Genomic DNA, 20,030 nt, shown 5'->3' on the forward strand with positions numbered 1-20,030 from the left:
ATGTCTCTCTGCTTTTGTATTCCCCATTTTGATTCAATTCACTTTAGGAACATTTAGTAACATATGTGCTTAGGCACAGCATCAGGCTTAGTCTCAGAGGCAATTCAGTGTTCATAGGCAAGGGAATAAGAAAAGAATGCAGGTAATTTTTTTCTTCTTTTTTTGGTTTTTGGGGCTGCACCCTTAGCATATGGAAATTCCCAGGCTAGGGGTTGAATTGGAGGTATAACTTCCGGCCTATGCCACAGCCACAGCCATAGCAACACGGGATCCAAGCTGAGTCTGTGACCTACACCGCAGCTCAAGGCAACGCCAGATCCTCAACCCTCTGGGTGAGGCCAAGGATGGAACCTGCATCCTCATGGATCCTAGTCGGGTTCATTAACTGCTGAGCCACGAAGGGAACTCCAAGAATGCAGGTAATTTTTTTAAAGGGAGTTAATATCAATTCAATGTCTAGTATGAGCCAGGTACCATGCAAGCCTCTGTGGAACCACCCATAAATAAGATAGGTTTGACACCTGTTTTTAAGTCAGAAGATGCTGCGGGAACAGCTCAAAGGAGAGATAAGAGTTGTCTTATCCCTATTTCTTCTGGCCTGCTAGGCCCAGAAGCAAGACAAAAGAGTCTTGAGCACTAGCCAGGATGCTCCCACCCTCTCAACCTTATTGAGAGAGGATTTGCATGATGACATCCCATGTATATCTATATAATCTATTCCTTTAGCTCCTTTCCAGAATTTCCCAGAAAAATGTAAAACTCTTATGTGGATGTACATATATGCGTTGCCATAAATCATTTCCAGGAAGGAAAGGAAGCCTGGCTCTCTTTGAACAATTTCTATAGTTTTTTATTACTGTCTCAACAATATTTCACTTTCCCATCCTAGCACTTTTGCCTAAACTTCCTCCTAAGGATTAACCCCATCCCCACTTCAAATGATCTTATAATACCTCTTCCCCTACTTTCTTTCATTCTAATATGCATCTCCTGCCCCTTCCCTTCCCCCAGCCTGAGGAAAAGACACCACTGAGGTTCATTTTCAGAAAAATAAATAGAGGAAGTATGACATAAAAGGAACTGAGTAACTGGCAAAGTGTGGTGGTGGTGTCATTTTCCTTCAACTCCATCCCTCTAATTGTTTTTTACAAACAATTTTAACTCCCAATTTTAACTAAAAATCCCCTTTCTTATCATTGCTCTCCAGGCTTCTTTTGCTTCTGATTTTCTTGTCATTACAGATGAAAGATTCATTAGCGATACACTGAATTACATGTTCCTATACTAGCCCGTTCAAAGAGCTCCTACTTTTAAGTCTAACCTTCATCTCTTAGGCAGTAGCTCTAGCCCATTTCCTCTCATTCAAGTAAGAACAATACCCGTCCCTATCTCCCTGCACCCTCTATCCTGTGCTTTCTTTACATCTGTCCTTTAGCTTCCAACAGGATCTTCCCCCCTCTGCAGCTCTTCAAAGAGAGGTAGGATTGCTACCACCCTTCCCCACAAAATAACGAAATCACGAAAGCGACCAGGACCGAGCTGAACCGAGGAACCCCCAGGTCCAGCCCACTGGTTTAACCCGCCGGAACCACTCCCAGGGCCGAGGTCCAGGGCTAGGAGGGCAGGACTACAAGTCCCGGCAGGTAGTGCGGCCACGCGTCCACCCCCGCAGCTCCGCCTCCGCGGATTCTCCATTGGCCTCCAGGGGGTGGGGATTAGATGGGAGGTGGCCATGGGGCTGCGGATGGGGTTTGTCCCCTTTTCGGCTTCCGTAGAGGAAGTCGCGGGGACCTGCATCTGGGGTTTCGGTGCCCCCCCCTTCCCGGGGGTCCGGGGGTGACATTGCACCGCGCCCCTTACGGGGTCGCGTCGCCAACGAACGCGGACACTCTAGTTGGCGTGCTCCTCCCCTTCGCCTCTCTTAGCCAGGCCTCCACCCCGCCCCCAGCTGCCCAGCCATGGGGGCCGCAGTGTTTTTTGGATGCACTTTCGTCGCTTTCGGTCCAGCCTTTGCGCTTTTCTTGATCACTGTGGCCGGAGACCCGCTTCGTGTCATCATCCTAGTCGCTGGGTGAGTTAGGGGGCTGGGGAGACGCGGGAGGACGCCGGAGAGAGAGATCCGAAAGGGGCTTGAGGAACTGGGGCGAGGCTGGGAGCCTGAGTTGGGGGAAGACAAGTCGGAGGTGAAGATTGAAGAGGGTCGAGTCAGGGGCCTTGGTGATTTGCCCTTTCCCGCAGTTGGTTTCCGCCTTCCAGGGATCGCAGAGATTCCTCCTATACTCCTCCCGGCGACGTCAGAGGAGGCCCAAGGCCAGGACTCGTGAGGGGGCTGTGCTGACTTCGGCCGGCCCTAAGGGAGTATCCAGGAATGGATACCTCGCCCTTCTGTGTGCCTACACCTTGGCTCTCAACGTTTTGAAGACTCTTTAATGAGATTTCTACCCCTTCCCTGCGCTAGATCCCTACAAACTCCCTTGGTGGAGACACCTATCCAGTCTCCTCACTGTCTCCCTGACCATCCGGAAGTGTAACTTCCACTTTTTATACTACAGCCTTGGTTGGCTCCCCTCTTTGATTTGTCTGGGTGCCCCCTGCCCTTGCCTGCCTGATTGCCCTTGTCTTTCCTCAGGGCATTTTTCTGGCTGGTCTCCTTGCTCTTGGCCTCTGTAGTCTGGTTCATCTTGGTCCATGTGACCGACCGGTCAGATGCCCGGCTCCAGTATGGCCTCCTGATTTTTGGTGCTGCAGTTTCTGTCCTTCTACAGGAGGTGTTCCGCTTTGCCTACTACAAGCTGCTTAAGTAAGAAGATGGGATGGTATGGAGGGGAGAAGGGCAGAGGATTGAACTCTAAGTGGGGCAGCCCTGGGTGGTGGTTTGGATGAGGAGGCACCAAGGGAAGACATTTAGAGGGAAAGGAGATTCCTGCCCTCCCTCATGTTTCCCCTACCCCACCCACCCCACCCCAGGAAGGCAGATGAGGGGTTAGCATCGCTGAGTGAGGACGGAAGATCACCCATCTCCATCCGGCAGATGGCCTATGGTGAGCCAAGGGAGAGGGATTGGAGGAGGGAGTGGATACCCTTCTCTCCGAGGGAAGTCTCTACACATCCACATGTCCTAAGTGACTTCTTGTTTTTCTCCATACTTGACTTCCAAGGAGAGGTGGTCTGGAGGGAGAGTAGGTGTTGGGGAATTGTGGCTGGGAATGGGGAGGGATCACTGGTAATCAGGCTATAGTGATTTCTGACATTGATGAGACACTCCTTCCCCCCACCCCCACCCCCCCAGTTTCTGGTCTTTCCTTCGGTATCATCAGTGGTGTCTTCTCTGTTATCAATATTTTGGCTGATGCACTTGGGCCAGGTGTGGTTGGGATCCATGGAGACTCACCCTATTACTTCTTGACTTCAGGTAAGATCCAGTTTCTTTCTTGCCTTCATGCCCCATCCATCCCTGGCCCCGATCTGATTTATTTTGCCCTCCCCGGGAGACTTCTTTGACTCATCATCTCAGGAGGCTGGGCGGAAACGAGGAATGTATCTCATACCCATCTCCCTCCTTGCAGCCTTTCTGACAGCAGCCATTATCCTGCTCCATACCTTTTGGGGAGTCGTGTTCTTTGATGCCTGTGAGAGGAGACGGTACTGGGCTTTGGGCCTGGTGGTTGGGAGTCACCTACTGACATCAGGACTGGTGAGTTGGGAACAGGGGTCTGAATTAGAAAAGAACTTCATGGTGAGTGGGATGGAGGGGAACTATATCCTCACTCCTTGACATTTCAAAACTTACCTAGGGAAGAGGCAGAAAGGTGAGTCTTCAGGTGTCTCTCATCTCAGCATCAGTTGTATAACCTGCTCTGGGGATGCCGAGGGTGGGGGGGGGCAGGAGAAGTTTGAATGGATTAGTCAAACTGTAATGCAGATGGCCTGAGGTGAGCAGAAACTTCTGAGGGAGCTAAAAAATCACAAGTCTCCTTAACCACAAGATGTTGGTGCTCTGAAGGGAAGGACTGGGGGATTTGAGTAGATATCTGGGGGTGGTTTGGGTCAGAGGCACCAAGAGAATATGGGGATTAGGCAGTGGGAGAATCTAACCTCTTATCTACTCTTCTCCCATCCCCAGACATTCCTGAACCCTTGGTACGAGGCAAGCCTGCTGCCCATCTATGCAGTCACTGTTTCCATGGGGCTCTGGGCCTTCATCACAGCTGGAGGGTCCTTCCGAAGTATCCAGCGCAGTCTCTCGTGTAAGGACTGACTACCTGGACTGATCGCCTGACAGATCCCACCTGCCTGCCCACTGCCCATGACTGAGCCCAGCCCCACCCGGGTCCATTGCCCATCATTCTCTGTCTCCTCGTCGGTCTTTTCCACCACCTTCAGGGTTTTGCTTTGTCCACTCGTGACCTTTAGTCTTTAGGCTTTACCAGGAGCAGTCTGGGTTCAGCCAGTCAGTGACTGGTGGGTTTGAATCTGCCCTTATCCCCACCATCTGGGGACCCCCTTTGTTGTCCAGGACTCCCCATGTGTCAGTGCTCTGCTCTCACCCTGCCCAAGACTCACCCCCCTTCCCCTCTGCAGGCCGACGGCAGGAGGACAGTCGGGTGATGGTGTATTCTGCCCTGCGCATCCCACCCGAGGACTGAGGGAACCTTGGGGGGGACCCCTGGGCCTGGGGTGCCCTCCTGATCTCCTCGCCCTGTATTTCTCCATCTCCAGTTCTGGACAGTGCAGGTTGCCAAGAAAAGGGACCTAGTGTAGCCATTGCCATGGAGATGAAGTCAATGGAGGTTCAAGGGTAGATGAGCTCTGAGTTTCCCAGTACCCCTTCCCCAGACTGGGCATCTTGGTCTTTTTCTCAGGTCTGAGGGGAACCATATTTGGTGTGATAAAGACCCCAAATTGCCTTTTTTTTTTTTTTTTTTGACTGGGGGAGGGAGGAGGTATATTGGAATTCTTCTCCTAACCTCTGTGGACTGTAATTTCCCTCCTCAAATTGCTCCTTATGTCTGGGCTCATATCTATCCAGCTTTCCCCTTGGTCCCAGGCTTTGGGGGAAGGGAAGGAAGTGCATGTTTGGGAACTGGTATTACTGGAACTAAAAAATGTTTTAACCTCCTTGACCACCAGCATCCCTCCTCTCCCCAAGGTGAAGTGGAGGGTGCTGCGGGGAGCTGGCCCACTCCAGAGCTGCAGTGCCACTGGAGGAGTCAGCCTACCGTGACATCACAGGGAAGGAGGGCAGATTTTTTCTAGTTTTTAATTGGGGTGTTTGGGGGGTGGGGAAGTTTTCTATAAACTGTATCATTTTCTGCTGAGGATGGCATGTCCCATCCTTTTAATCAAGGTGATTGTGATTTTGACTAATAAAAAGGACTTTATAATTGTGGGGGCACTTGGCTTTAAAGGGAGGGGGTAACATGTTACTTGAGGTTTTTGCCCTCTCATGTCTCTTGTCCAACCTCCTTTCTAACTGGCAACCTCTGGTCCCCTCGGAGCATCACTTTGGTGCAAGGGCAGAAATCAGGGCTGGTGGTCTCATGTTAGAAACTCTGGGTTAAGCATTTGCCAGAAGTGGATCCCCCCTTCCAGGATTGGGGTAAAAGGAGTTTCACCCAGGCTTCCTTTCCCTAACCTCTGCCCACCTCTGCCATCTGAGCCATCATGCAACTCTCTGCTCGCAAGAGCCCGAAAGGTAAGACCAGAAGTGGGGTCAGAAACTTTAATTCCAAATACATTGAGCAAAAAACCACAGCATGATAGCAGCATCCCTTTTTCCTAGGGGGAGATCCTGCACTGTTTCTAGGGACAGAGGGATAAAGAAGAGGGGGTGAGGACCCTGGGCCACATGCCCAGCTTCCGCTACATCTAAACACAGTTTGCCCTCTGCACTGTCAGCATGGGGCTCTCCTTATCTACATGTTTTGTGAGGCTGGAAGCTCTGTTGTTCTTCCTCGGAGAGCCTGTCCGTACCTCCGTGCAGGGGCTGTCTGGAGGAAGGAGGAGTGCTGGCCCATTACAGGGCTTTTGGGCCAGTCCCTGCACCCACTTGAGAAGCTCCCTGATAGGTGAGGGGAAGGCATCTCTGGTGTCCGAGAGGGAGCCTATGCCTCGGCGGCCCGTGCTGAGGTGAACACCACACTTTTCCGGTTTCCCAGTCTCTTCTTCCTGGACAGGGAAATGGCTCATGGAAGTGACCAGTGTCCTAGGCGAGATCCAGTAGAGGGGGGCTAGGAGAATGCTTTTCAGTAGGAAAGAAAGGGCTGGAGAAATGGAGAGTGACACCTCACCGAATCTTTCTAGCGATGAAATAAACAGCCAGCAGAAGGCAGAGGCAGCCAACCAAGATTCCCACTCCCAGACTCAGCATTTCCCCTGGGAGAGTGGAAGATGGAAGGTGTCCGTTTAGAACTAACAGATATTGACCCTGTCCCTAACTCGTGACGGGTGCTCCACCCCCCAGTACCTGGGTAGGGCTGTCTCACCTGTGGTGTACAAGGATCCCACTGTAAGGGAAGAAAATTTGCATCAGGGAGACCAGATCCCCCTGCCACCCCGCAGCGCACTGTGCCAGCACTTGGGGCTGAGGGGTGGTTCCCAGTCCAAGCAAGTCCTGGAAGCCCCTTCCTCTCTTAGCCTTCTTTTCCTTCCCTTCCCAGGAGCTTCCTAGTTCCTGCCATCGAGTCCCCCAAGTTTCCTGTCTCCTTTTCCAAGCCCTGTGCAATCACCTTGGATGAAAGAAGCCAAGACTATTCGCTGGTTGAGAGGCTGGGGGGCTCGGTAGTTCTGTACCAGGAGCTGAGACGGCTCCTCTTCGGTGGAGAACAATGCCTCCTGAAGCTTTTCCAGCTGAGGAGAGAAAGAGTGGGGTTAAGGGACAAGTGGTACTTGCTTGGGGGAGTGGGAGAGAGTTTGCGGTGACAGCTATGTCTGTGCAGTCTCACCTCTCCACCACTCACCTGTCCCATTGAAATCTGGGCCCTTCGATTGAAGACTGTCCAGAGCACACTCTGGTAGCAGGGCGGTGTAGTGAGTGAGCCATTGTAACGGAAGAACTGCGCCAGCAGGGGCGGGAGCAGCCCTCTCACATTGAAGGGGGGCACTGAGGTCCTCTGATCTGGGTGAGAACAGACTAGGACTCGTCTCGCCCTCCCTGCACCCGAGCTCACTAGACAGGGCTCCCAGAAGTGAACCCCCCTGGTCCCTAACTCTGCCTCATTCCAGGCCTCTGAGGCCTTTTCTGAGAAGTTTCCCTGAAGTCTAATGTTACTTGATCTTAAGATAGATTTGTAGGGCTCACCTTTGTGCCTAATTTCATGCAGGTGACTCAGAATGTGTTCATAAGCTGGGTTTTCAGTCTCGCCCACCTGGAAGGGGTGGAAGGGGGGGGAAGTTTTGGCCTGAGTCCATGTTGGGAGTAAGACATTCAAGTATAGAACAAATGAGCAGAGTGGGTTGCTGACTTGTCTTGGGAGGGCCGCCAGCAAGAGACTTGGGCAGACTGAGGGCCGCAGAGGGAGTGGAGACAGACCTAGGAGGGTTGGGGGCCACTGACCTCAACGAGGATGCCCAAGACAGCCAGGCCTTGGGGCTGCTGAGCAGCTTCACTCAAGCTAGCGTAGGACTCAGAATCATAATGTACGATGTGGAGCTGAGGGAGGGGAGAAGGAATTGAATCATTTAGTGTTTCTCTACTACTCCCTCCCAAAGACTTTTATCCTAGCCACCACCACCACCTCCAGCATGCTCTAAATCTGCCCCACAAAGCTTGGCCTTTTCCCCCAAGTATGACTTCCCAGCATCCAGATCCTTTCGTGCCTGGCACGGACCAGGATCTAGAAAGTGGGTCCTAGTTCAGGTTTTGCTCCCTGGTACCTCTGCAGCGGTAGCTTCGCCGTTGATCTTGTGCTCTGAGCCCCCTGGGGATCCTTTCTGACCCCAGTGCAGGTGGAGCTGGGCAGCTACATATTTTCGGGGCAGTCCTTCCAGATGTAGGGTAGGAGGCAGTGAGAGTTGCACTGTGGGGAAAAGAAAGCGAGTTAGGCTTAGTGGAGGAGTGTGGCTCCATTCTGGCCCCTTGGCTGCCCGCCCTTCCTTGGGAGACCTGACCAGCCTTTTCTGTCTCCCTCCACACAGAGCATCCAAACCCACCCACAGTGCTTGATCATACACATGCTGTTCCCACCTTTGGCTACAGGAGCCTCATCCTCATTCTCCCTTCTCTGAATTTATAGATGAAGTCTTCTGAGAATTTAGAAGTTAAGAGAATGCTTCCTCCCCCCACCCCCAGACTCCTGAGATTGGAACTAGAGCTTACACCTCCTTGGAGCCTGGGCTTTTTACCTGTGTGGCCATTATTGTGCAGGTCCAAAGGCTCGGTGCCAGGCTGTTCATATCCATGGGGTTGCAGAGGTAGCAACTCAGGGTCAAAAGTCACACTGTCTGTCTGGATATTGATGGGGGACTGGGCATTGCTTCCACATTCAGGGTAAGAGGCTGGCCAATGGTCTTGACCGTGTGGGCCTGGTGGGGGTTACCACAGACATTTGTCCTGCTTCCAGCCTCACCCATCTCTCAGCAACCTCCCACCAAGCTATACCCTGTGTGGAGGCAGAAATACATGGGAATTCCTGTTGTGGCTCAGCGGGTTAAGAACCTGACTTAGTGTCCATAAGGATGTGGGTTTGATCCCTGGCCTCGCTTAGTGGGTTAAGGATCTGGTGTTGCTGTGGCTGTGGCGTAGGCTGGCAGCTGTAGCTCTGATTCAACCCTTAGCCTGGGAACTTACATATGCTGCAGGTGCAGCCCTAAAAAAGAAAAAGAAAGAAAGAAAGAAATACACTTCCATCCACCCCAGATGAAGTCCCCAGTTGCTCCTGCAGTTCCTTCCCTTCACCAACCCAGAGGCAGTGATGATTCCCAGCTCTTCTGATGAATGGGGCTCAGTGGCTTTTACTTACTTACCTGTCCTCTTGTTGGAGGACAAGAAAGTTAAATGAGAGGAAGAGTGGATGGAGAGAAAGCCCACATACCCGGAAGGTGGGATTCGAGTAGGAGCAGAAAACTTGAGAAGTGAAATGACCCTAGAGAGGTAGGCTCTCCTTGGGGTCCCTATCAAGTGACTTTAAGATTCAGATCTGGAGCTCTCGTCGTGGTGCAGCGGAAACGAATCTGACTAGGAACCATGAGGTTGTGGGCTTGATCCCTGGCCTTGCTCAGTGGGTTAAGGATCTGGCATTGCCATGAGCTGTGGTGTAGCTTGCAGACTCGGCTCTGATCGGGATGCTATGGCTGTGGCGTAGGCTGGCAGCTGTAGCTCCGATTAGACCCTTAGCCTGGGAACCTCCATTTGCTGCTAGTATATGGCCCTAAAAAGCAAAAGCAAAAAAAAAAAAAAAAAGATTCAGATCTGACTTTCCATCATTCACTTCTTGCTCTCCTACTGGACCATGCATTGACTCTGGAATCTAGTTAAGTTATTAATCAGAAGCTCAAAGGAATCGAGTTCCGTCTCTGCCAGAATCACAAACTGTCCTGTCCTGCTGGCCTCTTTGTCACTCCTGACCTCAAGCTCTGTCCCAATTCCAGATGCAGGTGGGGGTAGGATCGATCAGGGTAGAAAGAGGGCCAGGAGGAGAATTGGCAGCTAAGCTCAGGGTGCCTTTCCCCACCCACTTCCCTCTCCACTCCACCTCCCTCACTCCCCGAACAGGCTGACTGAGGACATAGCTGGCCTTTCTGCTGAATCAGTAGGTGTGGGATTTGATGATTAGAACAGGGGCTAGGAATCACATATGCAAAAGTGAGGGCACAGGGAGATGGGGAAAGGAGGAGCTAGAGGGAGAAGCTAAAGGAAGCCTCCCCACCCACATGGCGTAAGTCTTCCCACCAGGTGAAGAGGTCCCGGGGCGGAAGGGGTGTCGGTAGGCCTTGAGTTCTGCTCTCACCCTCATATGTCCAGTGTTGACCTGCAAGGCAGAGTAATTTGAGTTACAGCCAGCACAGCCTGGGGCAAGGCCCTCCTCCACTCCTGCCCTCCCTCTGTGTTCTTTCTCCTCCCTCTGCTCCAGCACTTCCCAAAGGAAGCCCTGAAACTGGACACCTCGGTGGAAAGGTCTGGGGGCCTATTTAAAATCACCAGCCAGGCTGTGCTTGTGCTCGCCGAGTAAAGGGGGGAGGAGAAGTGAAAAGAGATAAAGCCAGGAGACTAAAATTAACCTGGATCCAAATGTGCAGAATGACCAATGTCCCTTTTCTCCAGCCTGTGCCAGGCCAATCCAGCCCTTAGAAGACTGGGCTGAGGTGAGGGTCTAGGCAGAGGGTTTGGAGGAAAGGGACTCGAATAAGAGAAGGAGCAAGAGGTTCAGAATTGGGGGGAGAGGGCGGTTATCCCTGTGCTTTGAAGCATTGCACGTACCAAGGCACTAAGCTGTAAATTCACATTTAAGTTTGTCTTTCCGGTCCCAGTAACTCTAAAGGAAACTTTCCCCATCACCAGGAGCCTCTGCTCCTTAGAGTCCCAGATAGCTAGGGAAGGTGGGAGTCAGGCAGGGTCCACTCTACATTGAGGGTGGTGGGTGGACACAGGCAGCCAGGCTGGCAGGGACAGGATGAAAGTGAAGCATTGTCTGTGGAAAGGAGAGCTGCCAGCTGGGTCACATGCCAGGCTCTTATGCGGTCCTGTCTCTAGCTCAAAGGTTGGGGGTCTGCTGGTCCAGCCCTCACCCAGGGCCAAGCTGCTTCAAGGGGAGAACAAGGCTTTCCTGCAGGCTGTCTCTGCATGATTCAAATTGCTAGAAACTTTGGAGAAAAATTATAAACTCCCCTCCTCTCTCTCTTATTCCTTTAAATTCCTCAGCCTTCTAAGATATCCTTGATCTCATCGTTGGGCTCTTCTGCTGGCCCATCCCTTGGTTCAGACAGTTCTGAAAAGCAGCCCAAGGGAGGGCTGGAGGCAGACTCTCACTCACTCAGTGGGACACCTCAACAACTTAAGTTCCCTGGTTCTGGGCAGGCTGACAGCGTTGCCCATCCCCTCCCACCAAATCCTCAACACACTAGCTCTATACCTCTTCCCCTAACTGCCCAATCCCCACCTCCGCACCCCAAATGCACTTCACAACTCTCCTTGGCTAGGTGCCCCCCTCCACCATCCTCTTTGCATTCCCCTTCTGCCTTCTAGACACCCCCTCACCCTATTCTTCCAACAGATCTTAATGACACATCTGCTATGTGCCGGATACTGTGATAGGCCGGGGGATCACAAAGATGAGGGGTGAGGGTCCTGGGGATGCTCCTGGAGCCCTTCAGCTTATGCCCCCAAGAGTTCCCCCTCCTCTTCTGGGAGCGCCTGAAAGTTCTTTGTAAATTGGAAAGGGCCCCGCACTACTGACTGTTACTGCTTTCGAGAAAAATGCGAAAATTGTCATCCTATAGAATCAAGAGGGGACTTGTGCCATGAGGTTCAGAGTCAGGGATCAGGGTGTGAGTCAGGCGGGAGGTACAGGCGTATTCCCCACTCCCCTGCCGCCCACCGCAGTCCTCTATCCTTTCCCTCCGGGCCTCTTTGGCTCCCTAATTGGATGAGTTTGTAAATAAAGAAGGCCAGGAGGGTTGCCTGAGAGTAGGGCAGTGGGGGAAAGAGCTCTGGAGAGACCGTAGCCCGTAAAGCCATTCTCCAGCACGTGTACACATCCTGTCCCCCGGCCAGCTCTCCTCTGGCCCCACAAACGGCAAGGCTGGAAAGGTGAAGGGAAAAGAAGGAAAGTGGTCCTCAGCCCACTCCTCTTTTTTCTCCCTCCAAGTCTGAGCCTATTAATCTAGCCCCCAGGCTACCTTGTACACTCCTCCTTCTCCATTAAGCATGCAATGGCAACATGTGTGCATCAGCACAGACAGACACACATCCAGATGTACCTACCGTCTTCTGCAGCCAGGATCCACATCACCTTTAGCAGGAGGATGAAGACCAACATGGTATTTCCGGAGGGAGCACAAGGTACTAGGAGTTTGGAGACCAGAGGACTAGGGTAGGGAGAGGGCTGGGAGGTGAGAGAGAGAGGGAAAGAGAGAGAGAGAGAAGAGGAGTTTCCTGAGGCTGAGTGTATTTATCTCTGTTTCTCGTGCTGTCTTTGTGTCTCTGCAGGCTTCCAGGGGATTTGGTTTTCAGTGGGGGACCGTGAGTTTCTGGGTGTCCAGGACAAATCTTTTGCTGCCCTCTTTCTTTTTTATCTCCTTCTGCAGTCTTCACTCCACTTGCTGGCCAGCAACTTCACAACTGCCTCCTGCTTTTAAGGTGGCTCTGGACGGGTGTACGTGGGGAGGGGGGGTTGACTGGGTTGCTGGCGAACAACTCCTTAAATAGCCCATTAAGCATGCAGGATGGCCCAGCTCAGAGCGGAGCGCACGCGGCGGGTTTCACAGGAGCCCTGGCCCTGGCTCAGGAGCCCAGCTGGGGTGAGCTCTTCCTTCCTTTGCTATTCACACAGACACTGTTCAGAAGGGTGTCCCCTGGAGTGGGTGGAGGCAGGAAAGGAGGGCTCGGGGGTCCAGTCCCTGGGGGTCTCATCCAGCCCCCTTGGGGGACCCTGGGTTCTCATTCTCCATCTGGCTTTTTCCCTGGGAGGATCTGCTTCCAATCCGCTGCAGAATGTGAGCTGCCCAGGAAGAGTCCAGAGTCAGGACCGAGGTAACCAGAAGGAGTTGGGAGACTCAGGGTGCGGGTGGAGGGGAAGAAGTCAAGGACTGAAATCTGGATTGTGGAAAATAAGGAAGAGAAGTGAGGCGAAGAGAACTTGTTTGGAGAGATCTCTTTCTTCTGCGCCTGTCACCACCCCCTTCCCACGGTGAGGCCTGGGTCCACGTGCCTGTGCGGCCTGGGTGGGGGGTGGTTTTGTTTGCTGGATAAAGCCCATTTGTGTGCCCAGCGGGGGGAAGGGCTGCAGCAGCACCATGGAGAGACAGCGGCTCCAACTGCCAGACCCAACCACCTCCCTCCCCAGGGAGCCCAGATCTAGGGCGGCTTTTGTCACTGAAGAGGACACTGACCCCTGGCAGGGTGGCCAGGACAGGAGGAGAGGCAGGGAGACCTTAGAAACAATCACAACCACCATCAAAAAAAAAAAAAAAAAAAAAAAAAAAAGGCGGACTCCAGAGAAAAAGAGGGGAGGGAGCAGAGAGAGACCATGTGATCATGTGATCCAGTTGGAGTGGAAGAGGGAGAGGGGCCCAGGGTCTTTCCTCCTGCCCAACAAAGGGCTGAGGCAGGACTTTGGGGACTGGGTGAAACCTGCCACCAAAAAGCTGGGTGAGTGGAGCATAGAGGCTGCCGAGTCTCAGGAATGTGGGCTGGTGCTTGTTCCCCCACAGGACTGGAAATCCCGACTGGAATGCACATCCTAAATCCCTCATTATGGAATGTGAAGCCCACAGATAACTCCTGGCCAGACACTGAAACCCCTTCACCGGAGTCACAGCCAGGAGAATGCACCCTTTTGAGCTCCCTCTGCCCTCCTTGCTCCTGCCAAGTAGTAATCCCTAGCCAAAACAAGAGGAGCAGAAGCTAAACTAGGAAGCGGGATAAAAGACACGTGAACAGAATAACGCATATGCGAGGTCATCAGCCCTTGCGGAGGCAGGAGCCCGCCATGCTTTTCTGTCCATTGTGGTTGATCTGCAAAGCAAAGCCATTTTGCAGATGTCATTCCTTTTTAATTCTCTCATTACCCTCCAAATTAATTTTCCCTTATGGATAAATTTTATGTTTTGAAGTTCTCCCAAAGTGCCACTCATCCCATCTAAGAAGAATAAAAGGCTTAAAGTGTAAATTAGACTTCCTGGGGATCAGGAGAGTAAACACAGAGGAATAGAAAAAGAAAGAAAGCAGAGACAACTTTCACAAAATAGAAAAGGAGAGGCCCAGGGCCCGGACAGAGTGACCTCTGCCAGGACAAAGTTGTCAGAGCGGCCAGCTGCAGCGCAGCCTCCCAAGGCAGGTAGTGTGTCTTGCCAGGCGCCACCTCCTGGTTGTCTTTAAAATTTCTTTCATTTTTAATGTTTTCGTTCCAAGTATTCACGTGTGATTGATTTCTTCTGGGAAGTGTTTCTCTGCTGGTGGGCTTTAGGATTTTGCTACACAGCTGAAAAATGTTTCACAAAGGTGTCTTAGCCCCAAATCAGCACCTTCTCAGTTCTGAGTTAGCGGCTCCTCCAGGCCCTTGTGCTTCCCAAGTGGACAAAGGCCCTGGTATCTAGGAGAGGAGGCAAACTCCAGGGACTCGCCTTTATTTATATCTTTGGTTCTACTGTGGATATTTCTGTTGTCACCAGGCTGATTTGGAGTAGTGTCAAGAGGACTCTTATAGGTTAAAAAAAAAAAGAGAGAGAGAGACCACCCCCCACCCCCACCTTGGTAGTTGCTACACAAACTCTGGCGCCTTTGTTTCAATTCTTACTTCTCCTGCTCCAGCCCATTCCTTACTCTGGGATTGGCTAAAACACTCCTAAAGCCAACGCGTTCTGCTGCCTTCTGGCGCCATCTCCCGACTTTTCAGATGCAGTTAAACATGAACAAGTCAGAGAATCAAAGGTGTCCAAGTGGGTTGACTTTTTGGTTTGTTTTTCCTTAAAAGGTCCTTTTTAAAAAAGGTTTTTGGTTTTGTTTTGTTTTGTCTTTTTAGGGCTGCACCCGAGGCACACAGATGTTCCCAGGCTAGGGGCTGAATTGGAGCTGTAGCCACCCGCCACAGCAACACCAGATCCTTAACCCACTGAGCGAGGCCAGGGATCAAACCCGCGTCCTCATGGATACTAGTTGGGTTCGTTAACCACTGAGCCACAATGGGAACTCCAAAAAAAAAAAAAAAAAAGGTCATTTTTAAAACTCACTAAATATTGTAAATAGTCTAAAATGCCTCACAGGGACCCAGTGGGTGTTCTGAGTTTGTGTGGTGGGGAATTTGAGAGTTCACTGAGGGAGAGAGGGAGGCAGATCAAAGAAGAGGAATGGTCAACACAGGAACTTACCCAAACAGTACAGTTGGTGACTAATTGCCAAGAAGAAAGAATTAGGTGGAATCAGTTTCCTAAGACGGCAAGCCACTTTCTGCCATGAATAATGCAGACCCAGAGAGAGTCTCCTTTGATAATCACATTTAATATCACATGCTTGTCTTCTAAAACACTGGTACTGAAGGCCCTTAAGCAAACACAGAAGCTTTCAAGAATTAAAATCAAAGTAATTTGGGTGAGGGAGTGGTCAGAACTCTTTGGATCAAAATTTTCTCAGTTTTCCAGTTCACAATGTAGTACAGATGCAGCATGAGAATGTTGTAAACAGAAGACAGGTAAGAGTCTGTGGTCTGAAATGTAATTTAATTAAATGTAATTTAATTAAAGTGCTCAGAACACTGCCTGATACATAAATATTTGCTGATTGAATGAATGAATCTAGTCATTGGAATGTTTACTTTCTTTCTGCCTTCACAGATTTTTTTTTCCCCCCCAGGGCCACATCTATACTATCTGTACTATAAGTTCCCTGGCTAGGGGTTGAATTGGAGCTGCAGCTGCCACAACTTGTGGCAACATTGGATCCTCAACCCACTGAACAAGGCCAGGGATCGATCCCGCATCCTTATGGATTCTAGTCAGGTTCTTAACTGTCTGAGCCACAGCAGGAACTCCAGGTATTTCACAGATTTTTAGACCCGAAGAGTCCTCAGACATCATTCCAATACCCTTCTTCTACACTGTAAAGACTGATTTTTTTTTTTTTTTGGTCTTTTCGTCTTTTTTTATGGCTGCACCACACGGCGTATGGAAGTTCTAAGGGGGTCTAATCGGAGCTATCGCCACTGGCCTACACCACAGTCATAGCCACGCCAGACTGAGCCGCGTCTGTGACTTACACCACAGCTCACGGCAATGCCGGACCCTTAACCCACTGAGCAAGGCCAGGGATTGAACCCACAACCTCATGGTTCCTAGTCAGATCTGTTTCCACTGCGCCACGATGGGAACTCCTGTAAAGGCTGAATTTTGAGGGATTTAGGGATTTTCCTGTGGTTATACAGCTGCTAAGCTAAACCAGAGCAAGGACAGTTGTTCAAACCATTGAACTTTCTCCTCCTTTTGGTTCTCAAATGTCATTGTGCATCAGAATCACATGGAAAGCTTGTTCAAACACAAATTTCTGTGGCTTTGCCCCAAAGTTTTGGATTCCATAGGTCTGGGATATGTCCAGAAATTTGCCTTTCTTTCCTTTTCCCTTTCTTTCCTTCCTTCCTTTTTCCCTCCCTCCCTCCCTTCCTTCCTTTCTTCCTTTCCTCCCTCCCTCCCTCCCTTCCTTCCTTCCTTCCTTCCTTCCTTCCTTCCTTCCTTCTTTCCCTCTTTCTCTCTTTCTCCCTTTCTTTCTGCTTTTTAGAGCTGCACCCACAGCATATAGAACTTCCCAGGCTAGGTGTCAAATCAGACCTACAGCTGCTAGCCTACATCAGAGCCAAGCAACAGAGGATCCAAGCAGCGTCTGCGACCTACGACCTACGCCGCAGCTCGGGGCAACACTGGATCCCTGGCCCACTGAGTGAGGCCAGGGACTGAACCCGAGTCCTCATGGATACTAGTTGGATCATTTCTGCTGTGCCACAGTGGGAACTCCACATTTCTTTTCTTTCTTTGTTTTTTTTTGGCGGGGTACCCTCAGCATGCAGAAGTTCCCAGGCCAGGGATAGGACCCGAGCCACAGCAGTGACCAGAGCCACTGGAGTGACAACATAACATCCTTAACCTACTGAGCCACCAGGGAACTCTTAGACATTTGCATTTCTAACAGGTTCCCAGGTGAGCTTTTAGATGGTGCTGATCTGAGGAACCACACTTGAGAATCAATGCTCTACACCAACCAGCGGAGCAGGAATAGTAAGGAGTTTGCCATTCTTTGTAGAGATTCCAGCCATCTAGAACTGTTCTCTGCAGTTATTTTTGCTAGGTTGGCAACAATACCTTCACTGGTTTCTAAACATATATTGAATACTTCTAGGTGCTAGGCAACATGGCAGGCCCTAGAAATAAAAAATTAATAAGACATAATTCCAGGAGTTCTCATCCTGACGCAGCAGAAATGAATCTGACTAGGAATCATGATGTTGCCAGTTTGATCCCTGGCCTCACTCAGTGGGTTAAGGATCTGGCATTGCCATGAGCTCTGGAGTAGCAGATTCAGCTCAGACCTGGTGTTGCTGTGGCTGTGTCATAGACCAGTGGCTACAGCTCTGATTAGACCCCTAGCCTGGGAACTTCCCTATGCCAAGGGTGCAGCCCTAAAAAGCAAAAAACCCCAAAAATAACAACAAAAAAGACATAATCCCAGCCCTCATGAACCTCACAGTGTCTTAGGGGATGCAGATACCTATCCAATTAATAGAGTACAGCAGTGAGAAGTTCTAAACAGTGGTAGAACAAAGTGTTATGGGAACCAAGGGGGATACGTAATTAGCAGTGAGATTTTCTTTAACCGAAAATCAGCAACCTTTCCCCAAGATGGGTGTATAACCAGGTCCTATAGTTATACATAAGAACACAAAAAGGGCCACTCTACAGCATGCAGACCCATGCTTCACTGTCTCCGGGAGTGACACCAAAGGATAGGTTATGTCAAAGCAGGATTCTCCTTCCTATGTTTAATGGACTGCTTCCTCTGCAAGGAAGGATATCACAGTGCCCTGGAATTGTAATAATTTGTTCCATCTGCTCTGGTGGCAGCCTCGTTCTGCCTGACTTCTCCTTTTTTTAAATTCTCTACCATTCATCTAACTCAAATGAAGGCTGTGTTTCAACCCAAGCCACAGACATTAACACTTAGGCTACTTCCCTTCAAGAGTGAGAAGATTCTAGTTAAAGACAATTTTTTCTTTTCTTTCTTTTTTTTTTTTGAAGAATTGGTAGGTCTCAGTTGCTATAGGAATAGGAATCAGAGGATAATACAGCAACATTTTGTGATGATGGGTAGCTTATTACTTGTTTTTTTTTTTTTTTTGGTTTTTTTGTTTTTGTCTTTTTGCCATTTCTTGAACCGCTCCTGCGGCATATGGAGGTTCCCGGGCTAGGGGTCTAATCGGAGCTGTAGCCGCCAGCCTACGCCAGAGCCACAGCAACGCAGGATCCGAGCCGCGTCTGTGACCTACACCACAGCTCACGGCAACACCGGATCGTTAACCCACTGAGCAAGGGCAGGGATCGAACCCGCAACCTCATGGTTCCTAGTCGGATTCGTTAACCACTGCGCCACAATGGGGACTCCTTATTACTTGTTTAATCATCCCTCAAATAAGAAGTCTACTCTCAGATCAGATTGTGACAAATAATTTGGATTTCTTTGAAACCTTACGGTGAAAGATCTTACTGTGCTTTCACTGACATGTTATTTGCATCAAAATATCCATCTATCTATTTTTAAAGGGTCAAGTAACTTTACTGGGGTCATATAGAAGTATTACTAGGACAAAAAATAAGGCTCTGACAGACCCATTGATCAAAACATGTTAAGATGCTTAAAAAAACAAAACCAGGAGTTCCCGTCGTGGCTCAGTGGTTAACGAATTCGACTAGGAACCATGAGGTTGCAGGTTCGGTCCCTGCCCTTGCTCAGTGGGTTAAAAGATCTGGTGTTGCCGTGAGCTGTGGTGTAGGTTGCAGACATGGCTCAGATCCCGTGTTGCTGTGGCTCTGGCGTAGGCTGGCAGCTACAGCTCCTATTCGACCCCTAGCCTGGGAACCTCCATATGCCGCAAGAGCGGCCCAAGAAATGGCAAAAGACCAAAAAAAAAAAAAAAAAGAAAGAAAGAAAAAACCAAAAACCTTTAAAAAAAAACAGAGGACACTTTTGGCTCTGGCTGCTGCTGCCTCAGTTAACTTTCTGTAGCAGGTGGGGCGGCATTGCTTTGAGGAGGAAATACAAACACAAAACCAACCACCTTTTTTTTTGAAAGGTTTAAGTCATTTCTAAGGGAATACCTACAAAAGTGAAATGCAGTTACACAGTTATTAATGAGCTCATAGATCCTGCATTCTCCCCAGCTTTCTACTATTAAACATGCTTATTATTTCATGTATTACATATATTTTATATAAATAGCACTCTCATAGCCTGATTATAAATCCATATATATGTTGGGGAGAATTTACTTTTTTGCTCCTTTTTTAAAACATAAAAAGGAAATACCAGAGTTGGCTCCAGAATATTAGAGAACATCAGATCTTAATGGCTTGTCATTTTTCCTCTTTATAATTATTATTATTTTCCTTTTACAGCTGCACCTGCAGCATATGGAAGTTCCCAGGCTAGGGGTTGAATTGGAGCTGCAGCTGCTGCCCTATACCATACCACCAAGTTCCCAGATGCAGCTCAGATCTGGTGTTGTCATGGATGTGGCATGGGCTGGCAGCTGCAGCTCCAATTCAACCCTGAGCCGCAGAGGTGACCAGAACAACAGCAGTAATAAAGCCAGCTTGCAGCAACTCTGGATCCTTAACCCACTGAGTGAGGCCAGGGATTGAACCCCCTTCCTTGTAGAGACAATGTCAGGTCCTTAACCTGCTGTGTAAATGTGAACTTCTTAATATTATTTCTTAACTATACAAGTAACACCTAATTAGGGAAAATAGAAAATTCAAAAAAGCAAAAAGAAATGAAAATAACATTACTCAAAATCCTCCCAATTAGAGATAACCACTGTTACAGTTTTGGTATCTTACAAACTTTTTTTATGAACTTACATCTAAATGCATCTATTTTGTGTGTATAGTCATTGTATTTTTTACAAAATAGGGCCAAACATAATTGGCCTATAATCTTTTCTTTTCTTTCTTTCTTTCTTTCTTTTTTTTTTTTTTTTGCTTTTTAGGACTGCACCCACAGTATATGGAGGTTCTCAGGCTAAGAGTTGTATCAGAGTGACAGCTGCTGGCCTACACCACAGCCACAGCGACACAGGAGCTGAGCGGCACCTGCAACCTATATCACAGTTCACAGC

At 49.7% G+C, this 20,030-nt stretch overlaps 2 protein-coding genes across 8 annotated transcripts; one reads left to right on the forward strand and one right to left on the reverse strand.

Annotated features, from left to right (window-relative positions):
- The first annotated feature begins 1,717 nt into the window (after positions 1–1,717).
- APH1A (aph-1 homolog A, gamma-secretase subunit) lies at positions 1,718–5,386 on the forward strand. 2 transcript variants are annotated; one of them, XM_021088563.2, is made up of 7 exons: positions 1,778–2,071; positions 2,630–2,800; positions 2,968–3,041; positions 3,290–3,412; positions 3,567–3,694; positions 4,124–4,247; positions 4,582–5,384. In XM_021088563.2, the coding sequence occupies exons 1-7, from the start codon at positions 1,959–1,961 to the stop codon at positions 4,644–4,646; spliced, it is 798 nt and encodes a 265-aa protein (XP_020944222.1). In that variant the 5' UTR covers positions 1,778–1,958; the 3' UTR covers positions 4,647–5,384. The 2 variants fall into 2 exon arrangements, with proteins under 2 accessions (NP_001231416.1, XP_020944222.1); NM_001244487.1 differs by having other exon boundaries at positions 1,718–2,071; positions 4,124–5,386.
- A 322-nt stretch (positions 5,387–5,708) lies between these two features.
- CA14 (carbonic anhydrase 14) lies at positions 5,709–12,821 on the reverse strand. Of its 6 annotated transcripts, none has more exons than XM_021089917.2 (11): positions 11,921–12,821; positions 9,890–9,968; positions 8,344–8,523; positions 7,876–8,018; positions 7,556–7,651; positions 7,301–7,367; positions 6,960–7,117; positions 6,729–6,849; positions 6,486–6,506; positions 6,291–6,375; positions 5,709–6,168 (listed from the first exon to the last, which is right to left on the reverse strand). In XM_021089917.2, exons 2-11 carry the CDS (start codon positions 9,951–9,953, stop codon positions 6,105–6,107), a joined length of 999 nt encoding a protein of 332 aa, XP_020945576.1. In that variant the 5' UTR covers positions 9,954–9,968; positions 11,921–12,821; the 3' UTR covers positions 5,709–6,104. The 6 variants fall into 6 exon arrangements, with proteins under 6 accessions (XP_020945576.1, XP_020945574.1, XP_020945575.1 ...); XM_021089915.2 differs by having other exon boundaries at positions 9,867–9,968; XM_021089916.2 differs by having other exon boundaries at positions 9,948–9,968; positions 11,921–12,279.
- Positions 12,822–20,030: the final 7,209 nt, after the last annotated feature.

The sequence above is a fragment of the Sus scrofa genome, chromosome 4, assembly GCF_054392235.1.
Source record: "Sus scrofa isolate SSC_HxYL_T2T_F1_AM1 chromosome 4, Sscrofa_HxYL_maternal_Yorkshire_Landrace_v2.0, whole genome shotgun sequence".
Lineage (NCBI taxonomy): Eukaryota > Metazoa > Chordata > Mammalia > Artiodactyla > Suidae > Sus > Sus scrofa.

Bases quoted from the DNA above. Each gene is read 5' to 3' on its own strand.
- CA14 (XM_021089915.2), bottom strand. From the start codon at position 11,975: ATGTTGGTCTTCATCCTCCTGCTAAAGGTGATGTGGATCCTGGCTGCA. The intron at 9,969-11,920 runs GTAGGTACATCT...TCTGCCTTGCAG, and splicing joins GATCCTGGCTGCAGAAGACG to GTCAACACTGGACATATGAG. The intron at 8,019-8,343 runs GTAAAAAGCCCA...TTTTCCCCACAG, and splicing joins GCACAATAATGGCCACACAG to TGCAACTCTCACTGCCTCCT.
- APH1A (XM_021088563.2), top strand. From the start codon at position 1,959: ATGGGGGCCGCAGTGTTTTTTGGATGCACTTTCGTCGCTTTCGGTCCA. The intron at 2,801-2,967 runs GTAAGAAGATGG...ACCCCACCCCAG, and splicing joins GCCTACTACAAGCTGCTTAA to GAAGGCAGATGAGGGGTTAG. The intron at 3,695-4,123 runs GTGAGTTGGGAA...TCCCATCCCCAG, and splicing joins ACCTACTGACATCAGGACTG to ACATTCCTGAACCCTTGGTA.